A 10,382-nucleotide genomic window follows, 5' to 3' on the forward strand; every position below is an offset into this window, starting at 1 on the left:
CTACAAAAAGTTTCATATCTGTTGTATTCTCGACGGGTGGACGAAAGAGGGAAACTTGCCCTATGAATAGTCTCAGACTTGCTCAGACCTGGTTAGGAGAGCATTGGATTGGTTCAAACCCGATTAAGAGAATTATGCGCACCAGCCTGTAAGGTGTTGTAAACGGTATCGCTCCACCCGTGAAGTGAGCAACTAGTGGAATCCTTGAGTTGCGGCTTAAGGCGGGGACGAAGGCAGTATTGGCCAAACCCCGATAACATTTTCTTGTGTCTGATTTTAATTTCCGCAATTTATTTTCTACACTTGAATATTTATATTTTTATTATTGTGAATGATTGAGAATACTGATATTGATTTATTTGTTTAAATATTTGCTTAATAATTTTTCTGTGATATTCGAAAAAGCTTAGATAGACCCTAGGTTGTGTATTACTACTGATGGCTTAGCTAAACCTAGGAGAAATTTTTAAAATTCAATTCACCCCCCCCCCCTTTTCTGAATACACCAAAGTCAACACGTGGCTTACACAGGGACTTTAATATCACACAACTGCGCACTGAGCATCTCTCCTTATCGTTTTCATCATGTATTTCACAACCGACATCCACTGTTATACTTTCATAATGACCTATTCATAGTAATTCAGTAAAACGAACTCCTCAGGCTTGCCAACATTTTACTCCCATTTATATAAATGACAATATAACGAACTCCTCAAGCCTGCTAAAGTTATATTGTGATTTATATCCAGGGTAATATAACGGACTCCTCAAATCTTCCAACATTATATTATGAAATACCTGAATAACCACAACAAACAAATGACCCAAACCACAACAAACATCTCATGCCACACGTTGTGAATGTCGTATCATACCCTAATAATTTGATAAGAGAAATTATATCACATAATACTCCGTTTCAATCGGTTGGATTTTGAAAAATACAACTAGCATAATGTTTCTAAAATCATAAATTCCAATTTAATTAGTTCAAATTTAATAAAAAGTTGGCATAATTTATTCCCCTTACGTGTTTTCCCGAAAATGGCTTGAAACGAATGGGAAAGCAAAACCCTAGCTTTTCGAAACTCGCTGAGGAACGGGAACCTTTGCTCCGAGAGGAGGGAGAGAGGATCAGAGAGCACGTGAGAGTGATCCGAGAGGCTTAGGAGAGAGAGACACACACAAAGGAGAAAGCCAAAAATCCAAAACCCTAGCTTTTTAGCAGAGAGGAAATATATTTTTCTAAAAAAATGAGCTCACCTCTATTTATAGAATTTTTGTCATGCATGAAACCATCGATGGTTTCCCTAAAATCATCGATGGTTTGGCCTGTGCCAAACCCAAATCCCCTGTGTACTGCTCTCGGTAGTTTGGACCTACAGGAAAACCATTAATGATTTTTCTGAGTCCCACCCAACCGTTGTCGGTTTGGTCTTGACTAAATCCTTTTCCTTTCTTTTTCTTATTTTTCCTTTCCTTTATATATTTTCCTTTTCTTTTATTTATTTTTCTTTTATATATATATATTGGGTTTGGGTCTCTAAAATTAGAGCCCCGAAGGCCATTAAGAGCATCCCGAGCTTCCTCTTTTCTTATTTGCTGTTGATCAACAACAAGCTATAGATGCAAGTATTGAGAAATCATTTTTTTTTTTTTTTGGCATTAATAGACTAAAACCAGACTCTTACGAAATTTCAGTATGGTATATATTAATATGAGCATCCCACTAAATACTTTCTTCTGTATTTTTAACTCTTAATTCTATAATAAGTTATTCCAATTAACCGCAATTTTTTTTTAATGAAATGCTCACACATTAAGAAATTACAAGTAATGGAATGACACCTTATCTAGTTGAATTTGTTGTTATAAGTTATTACTTTTAAGTATTAACTCAACTAAAGGAAATATTTTGAAAAAAGAAATTGTACTAGTCATAAAAAAATTCATTCTTTAGCTCTTCAAAATGGACAAAATATATATGGCGAACAAAATAAGTGGTAATTTTAACAACTTTATATATGCAAATAAAATAATGACACTCAGATTTTAGCTTTAAAACAAGGTCCTTACGATTTAGGCCGTATGCTCGAGGTCATTGAACTGACAAACAAAGCACCAATCCATGCTATGAGTGCAAGCTCCAACCCCAGTTTGCAAATCGTAAGCTGAGAATTAAGATTCTAACTTTTAGGTTTGTGGATTCTCTTTCTTTCAACTCCAAGCCCAAATCAAAACTATTATCGTTACATGCAGACACCCAAATCAACCTCGAGAGGAGGTCAACATTGGAAAGATAACGTTTGGAAACGAATAAGTGAAGGTAGAGGGTGCTCTTCTTCCTAGTAGGGTGAAGGGAGCCAAATGATGTGTTCCCAATCATATAGTTTAATTTGATTAGGAAATAAAATTAGCTGGTAAAGATTGGACAAGTTGGTCTAATGGGCCAAAGAAGAAAAATCAATCGTCCATCTCTCTCTCTCTCTCTCTCTCTCATTGAGATATGTCCTTTTATTTTAATTTTTGCGGCTTTTACATTTCCAAATGTCTATACTAATTATGTTACATTTAAATCAATCAAATACCTCTTTTTATTCGTGAAAATCAACAGTATCATTTTCTTTTCTTGACAATAGACATGCATCTCTATATAGTAGATTATGTCCTTCGATCGAAACACTTCTATTCTTTAATTTTTTTTTCCAGATGAGTTGCTCTTATGCTCTTGCCATCATACACATTATCGGTTCTAATTTGCAATTACTCAAATTTCTACTCTGTCTCATTAATGCCATCACCGAAAAAAATGTTTGTTCAAAGAAATTTCAAATTAAATTAGTACAATAAAATATAGTCGAGGAAATCTTGGTTGAAATAAATAAATGAAAGTTGAATTTTTTTTTCATAGAAAACTTAGGCAAAGCACAAGGGGGAATCCCAATCCCAGTGCATGCTAACCATGTGGATCAAACGGTTGCTAACAGCACAAAACTCCATCAAAATTTATTGATAAAAGATCCTCTTCCTGCAAAATCTTTTTATTTTCTAATTTTTTGAAGATTTAAAGAAACATTGCATGGTACTTTGAACTCTGTTATTATCGAAAGGAAAAATTATTTTATGTGCCAAATGTATATGTACCAAGTTCATCATCACTATTTATTTAAAAATTTAATTAATTTGATCTTAGAAGTCTGTTAAATGAATGGTGATGAGGAGGTCAATACATAATGCAGCTTGCTACATACAACACACTGAAGGATTTTGCTTTGCTCCGAGAGAGGGATCTTAATGATGACACACGAGGTGCTCAGGGAAATAAAACCTGCATGAAATATAAGAAAACAAAAGTTCTGTTTGGCAGAGGCAAATAAAACCAGAAAACACATTTGTAACCCTCGCCTTCCTCTAGCTTTTGGCCAACCCTCTTCTCCCATTTGTGGGCCCCACTGCTGTGGGCCCCATCACCCCCAATGCTTCCTTTTCTTTTTCTTTCTTTTTTTCGTCTTCCTTTTTGTTTTCTTCTTCTGGGACTGCCTCTATTTATTTTATCTTCAACAGTCTCAAAGCAGAGTTGTACCAAAACAGAGTCAATCTAAGAGAGAGAGAGAGCGATTTCAGTAGCTTCTTTTTTATTTTTAGTTTTGGTTCTTTTTTTTCTATATTAGGAAGAGATTGAGAGTGTGAGGGTTTTAATTGATGGGTAATTGCAGGTTTACGATATCAGATATGATACCAAATGCTCTGTTTCGCAAGCTTAAGAACATGGCCAGAGCCAGGAAGAAGAGCTCCTCCCTTCACCCTGGCCGGAAAAAGCAGCCCTTTGCCGGCGCAGAGCCGAACAAACCGAAGCAAACCCATTTTTCTCAGCCCAGAAAATCCTATCACATCGCCAGGGATCGCATGATCTCCGGCGACGGATTCTCCAATTCTCCCAAGACCCCAAGACCCTCACACTGCACCCAATTGCCTGACCCGCCGAGAAAATCCTCCCGCCGGTCCAAATCCGGCAAGCGAAGCTACCGCCGGTCCTCGCCCCGCCTCGTCACTTCGTCTGTTTCCGCCGGCTGCAACTGCCGCCGGACCCCCAGCTCCATCTGGACTCTGCCGGAATCGACGCCGGAGCACTCGTCCTCGCCCATCGACAGCTCCCACGAGACCGAAGTCAGCGAACCACTCTTGTCGGAGTTCCGCTCCGACAGCGTCCTCCCCACTGAATCGTCCGACGGCGTCGTCTCGTGGTCCAGCTCGTTCAGCTGCGGAGTCAATGCCGCTGCAAATTTCGACAACGAAGTCGACGCGAGCTCTTTCGACAAGAAAATTGAGAAGCACAACGCGTTCGACGTCGTTCCGGAGCGCGAATTGCCCCCAATTGTAACCAAACCTGCTAAAATGAACGATAGGGTAGGGGGTGGGAAGAAGAAAGAGAACAGAGAACAAATTAGGCACGGGGGTTTAAATCGAAAAGAGGAGAAAAAATCAAATGGGTTTTTTTGTATCGAAGAGGAAAGCATTAATTATCACCCAAAAGATGAAAAAACAAATCAGGGTAGAAGAATTTCTGTGAGCTCTCCGGGAGTGAGACTCCGGACTCACTCTCCGAGAATCGCTAGCCGGAAAATCCAAGCCGCCCGGAAGAGCACTTCATCGAATTTGAGCTTGAGCTCGTCGAAGGGAGGCCTCTCGGAGAGCTTCGCCGTCGTGAAGTCGTCGTTCAATCCGCAGAGGGATTTCAGGGAATCAATGGTGGAGATGATTGTGCAGAACAACATCTGGGAGTCGAAAGACCTTGAAGAGCTTCTTGCTTGCTACCTTTCCTTGAATTCCGAAGAGTATCATGACCTCATTATCAAAGTCTTCAAGCAAATCTGGTTCGATCTCACTGCAATCCGAAAGAAGTAAATTCTCCGACAGTTTAGATGTAAATTTCTTCCTCTTTTTTTTTTTTTTCTTGGGTTTGGGGTTGATCTTTTCCTTTTTCCTTTTTTTCTTTTTTAATTTTTAAATGAAGCTTTCTAATAAAGATTTAAGTTTTCGTAATTGGGGGAGGTGAACTTGGGCTTCGGCAAGACTAGCTATGTAGAAATCTCTCATCTCAGAAGCTCAAGCTGGGTTTCGATGTGTATATCGTGAAGATAAATGGAAGAAATATTAGGTATTCTAATGTCAAATTCTCAGTGTTGAAAAAGTTTATCATTATGAATTTCTTTTTCTTCGTTTCAAAATTTGCTCTTGCAACTGTGAAACATTTTTTTCCTTTTAATCCTTTTAAGGCATTGGGCCATGGCGCAGGGAAACAGAGAATGTCATGTACAAAAGATTGTAAACCAAAAAAAAAAAAAAAATGCTGAACTGCATGCAGGATTGTTCAAGCCCAAATTAGTTTAAAAATTTTTATCTTTAAAACAAAACCCGACACGAGATGAGAATGATACGATATGAATACCGAACGACAAAAATTTAGGATGCTTTGAAGCTAAATCTTAAAATTTTTGTAGTTCCCATACAATAGGGACACGATATGAGACGGGTATGATACGAAGCAATTACGGAAAATACAAAAATCAACACGAGGCGAGAATGATTGGATTTAAACATAGGAAGGTAAAATTCAAAGACTTTCGAAACTAAATCTTCAATTATTTGTAGTTGCAAAAAAACACCGAATCAGACATGAGATGAGAATAATACGATATGAGTATGGAAATATGGAAATATGGAAACCGACACTAGATGGGAATGATACGATATACATACCGAAGAATGAAAATTTAATAATAAGACATAGAAACCGACACAAAACGAAAAATGACACAATAGAATTACAGATAGACGGAAAAGACACGATACATACACCAAAATATAAAAATTTAAGAATACGACTCAGAAATCGATACGACAAAAAATAAATAATAAAGTCATGGAAATATGAAAACCCAAGGATTATTCAAAAGTAAATTTAAAAGTTATTCTAATTATGCTAAAAACATAAAACGACATGAGACAATAATGACACGGTACAAATACAGATGTGTGAAAAATCTAAAGAAAATAAGATATGGTGCGAGAAAAAGTTATTAATTAATAATTATATAAATATCATATTGAATATAATACGTATGAAAAGTATTAAATGTTTAATATTTATTTAACACTTTACATTCAAACCTTATATAAATATGTACACATTCTTTTCACCTTTATTTTTATAAGTATTCTTCCTACTATTTTATTTTATAATATTTCTCATATATCCCTACTTTTATTGAAAATATCAGAATATTTATTATAATTTTTTTTTCAAAAATGTATTATTTGGATCTCTTTTAATAATTATAATCATGATTTTTTTAACTACAATAAAGTAAAGTTACATAAGAATAGTCATCATATGTTTAAATCATGTTTAGAAATGAGTGCCTAGTTAAGGAGAGGCAGGAAATGTGAATAAAGTCCGTTAATATATTTTAAAAAATGTTAATAAAGCTTATATCTTTACAAATATACATTAAAATAGCCAATACATCGTTAAATTGTTTGTTCTGTTTCAGAAGTGTTAAAAGAGTGTCGGTATTCAATGCCGACATAACATCCTGTTATGTAGAAAGTGATAATATTACGTAGTATATAATCCCCTCAATAAAACTTTTAAATGTTTTTTTTTTTTTTACAATAACTATTTTATTTTTAAAATACATATTTAGTGAATTAAACGTAACTTGATAGAATACGAGATGCACAACTGATGAGAAAGAATTTACTCAATTGTGGTCGTCTCCATCCAAGTCTCGATAACCTTCCAGTCCCGCGAGGTCTTTGGTTCAAGTTGCCGCCAATATATCAGGTTGTATCCTCTTAATTAAAACTTTGATCAAGTGCACGTAAGCTCGTGGTGTTGCTATTTAAATCATTTATCTGTTCATATATTTAAAAGTAAAAAAGTTTCTTGGGGACAAAAATCTTCAACCGGAACGTATGAGAAATTGCATTGGAATAAGCTGTCGTATACCATGAATATTTTCCAATACTTGGTGTGTTATCCCATCAATAATTGGGTTGCAAGAATCATCTGCCCCACCCCCCCTACCTTAATTTATAGTTTTATAGGAAGTGAGGTTTTGTCCTTGTTCCCTCCCTCCCTTTTAAATTCATTTCCCTCCCCTCTCTCTCTCTCTCTCTCTCTCTCTCTCTTTAAGGGTGTTTTCAACATGTTCTTTATCTCCTTCCAAACCCCGAAGGGACAGAAGGTACCCATGCACCTTCTATTCATAATATTTGGGTTTGCTCTACACAATATACGGTTTTAAGCGAATGATTTAATCATAAGTCCTTAATATTTTATTTAATTTTTATTTTTATTTAAAAATTATTTTTCTAATTTGTTGAGATGCAAAATCACTAAATAAAGTTTTAAATTTTAATTTTTTCAAGTATTTTTTTTTTTTTATTGATAACATAACCAATCCATTTAATCTTTCTTGTGACATAGTAACATTTGTATAGAATGTGATTTGAAAATTTGGGACAAACCAGTATTGATATCAAATGTGATTTGAACATTGTACTAAATTGGATAACATCCAGTAAGTGCTCCTTGTGATATTTATGAGATTTTTGGAAGTAGATTATTGGTTTATTGGAGGGAGTAGACTTTTCTATAAATTATTTGTATAGAAAAGGGAATAAAGTGACAGATGCATTGACTCAACAAGGTGCTATGGGGAGGAATAATTTATTTACAAATAGTATCAAACTTCCTAAAATTATCAATAGTTTGTATAAACTGGATAAGATGGGTACGACTTATATGATGTATGTTTAGCTGGTTTCCTTTTACTATTGATGTATGTTTTTTTTTTTTTTTTTGGTTTGACGTGTGGGATGTTTTATTGGTTAGTAGATCCATGTTTTGATTTATTTGGACTTGCAGTCTTGTTTTGGTTGCATGTTGGTGTTGTTTTTGGAGGCCTTTAAATTTTTTTTCTATATATAATCTCCTATTACTTGTCTTGTAACCATAGTATTTTTCCATTAAAAGTGAAGGTATATTAATAAATAAATAGAGGTGTTGCCATTTTTTTTTTTTAAAAAAAAAGTATCTATATTTTCCCAATATTTTGGATCATAAATATTATAATCAATATTATCATTATTATTTATTTTTTCTTCTTCTATATTTTTAAAATGTCTTTCAAAAGAAATATCATTGATTAGCATTTCTTGTATATCAATGTTATCTTTATCACTATTATTATTATTATTATTCCATCTCTGGAATTGATTGCTCATTTCTTGGAGGATTTTCATCTTACTCATTTATATTTTGTGTAGAACTAGAAATAAATTTATCAAGAGCTCCTATGTGAGATGACACTAATTCTTCTATTTCTTTTTTCTTTCTTCATTTTTCATATCCAGATTCATATTTTCTCGTTGACATAATTAAATTTCAAAATTAACACTAACTATAAATTGACAAATTATGTAAACAAATAGAAATAAATTTAATAACTCTATAAAAATAATAGATTGAAATAATATAACCTGATTATTATTATTATTATTATTATTATTATTATTATTATTATTATTACAAATCAATCGGCGAGCGAGACTTTAGAGATATCGGATTCTTGCCGGATACAACGCTCTAACCTTAAACTTCCAAAATTTAAGAAAAAATAGAAAAAAAAAAAATTCAGATGAAAAATAATTGAAAAATAATACACAAATACTGAAATCAAAATTAGAATTGATGAAAATTATAGAGAGTCAGAGGCCCGAAGACGATGAACACAAGAGTCGGAACAAAAATCATAGAGAGATCGAAAAATGAGAGTAAGAGAGAGTGTGAGAGATAGAGAGATTTTTTGAGAGAGACAGAGAGAAAGAGATGAGAGTAATAGAGGGTTAGTAACATAATAGATGTAGTCAATTTCAACTTTCAAGAGTTGTGCCAAAAAGTGATAAGACATTGAGACTTGAAAAAAAAAAAAAGAATTAAATTACATTTGCTTTACATTTTAAAATACAATTTCATTTGCTTGTCAGTTGGGAAGCTAATGTATGGGAAGAGAGCATCATAAATAATGTTAACATTATTACATTAAAAAAAATTTGAGGGCCCCAACGGCCTCAACGACCTTATGGTTAGGCCGACCTTGGCCACCTTACCTTACTTACCCTATTGGGTACACTTAACTTTTACGGACACATGATATGAGATATTTATATTTGTGTTGTAGAAAACCTATTTTGTTCGAGCTCAAATATAATAAAAGTATATATTTTTTATTCTATATAAAAAATAAATAATAAAAATAATAATAAATGCAAAAAATATAAAAATATAGGAAAGTTTTGAATACCATGATACAAAAAAATGAAAAGAAAAAACACAAAGAAGAATATGCAAGAATTTTTAGATCTTCTATTGTCTCTGCAGGCACCTGCACACACGCACAAAGAAAATAGATTAGGGAAAATCAACAATAAATAAGGGGAGATTTATTTCTTAAAATTAATTGATCTAAAATAAAATTGAATGATTTGTTCCTCAATATTGAATTATTTACAATAAAGTGGGATGATTTGCTCCTTAATTTGACTGATATGTTGGAGACTCATAAGGAAGGCAATTAGCAAGAGAAAGAAAAATTCAATGCACCCAAGCTTATCATGAAAAAATTCTGAAAGAAGGGAAGGATGCAACATGGGAGGACAAGGCAATCAAGAAATCACTAATAAAATTCAAATGATTTGCTTCCTAATTAAATTGATTTGATTTTAATTTTGGTTAGACCCTAAGCCTATAAATAGAGGCTTCCATAGAAGAGCAAGGACACACAAACACATCGAGATTCTTCCATTCACAACAATACACAGAGAGATTGAGAGGATATATTCAGAGAGGGTTGGAATTGGTGTATTCCCAAGGGGGGTGAATTGGAAATTAAAAAATTTATCTCCTAGGTTAAATTATTCAGTAGCAGTATATACACAACCTAGGGTTTGTCTATGCAATTCTAAATGCATAGACAAATATAATGTGCGGAAATTAAATCATGCACAACATTCACAGACAATTGAGAATAACATACATGTGTAGTAAATATAAAGTGCTGAAATGTAAAGTGCACACATGATATGTTATCGGAATTCGGCCAATACTGCCTATGTCCCCACCTTAGCTCGCAAGCTTGAGGATTACCACTATTGCTCATTTAACGAGTGGAGCGGCACTGTTTACAACTAGGTCAAATTACACCAGGACTGACCGCAACCTTTACATGTTCTCCTTACGGGGCGGAGAAGACCCTATCGATCCTTACGGGCTAGATCAACGCTCCCTCAGGCCAAGCCTAGAATACAACAGA

The 10,382-nt window shown here is 34.2% G+C and overlaps 1 protein-coding gene across 1 annotated transcript; it reads left to right on the top strand.

The window, feature by feature from the left end:
* Positions 1 to 3,565: 3,565 nt before the first annotated feature.
* On the top strand, positions 3,566 to 5,177 carry LOC131161012 (transcription repressor OFP1-like). Its single transcript, XM_058116870.1, has one exon. The coding sequence runs from the start codon at positions 3,706 to 3,708 to the stop codon at positions 4,906 to 4,908; it is 1,203 nt and encodes a 400-aa protein (XP_057972853.1). The 5' UTR covers positions 3,566 to 3,705; the 3' UTR covers positions 4,909 to 5,177.
* Positions 5,178 to 10,382: the final 5,205 nt, after the last annotated feature.

The sequence above is a fragment of the Malania oleifera genome, chromosome 7 (genome assembly GCF_029873635.1).
Source record: "Malania oleifera isolate guangnan ecotype guangnan chromosome 7, ASM2987363v1, whole genome shotgun sequence".
NCBI classification, from domain to species: domain Eukaryota; kingdom Viridiplantae; phylum Streptophyta; class Magnoliopsida; order Santalales; family Ximeniaceae; genus Malania; species Malania oleifera.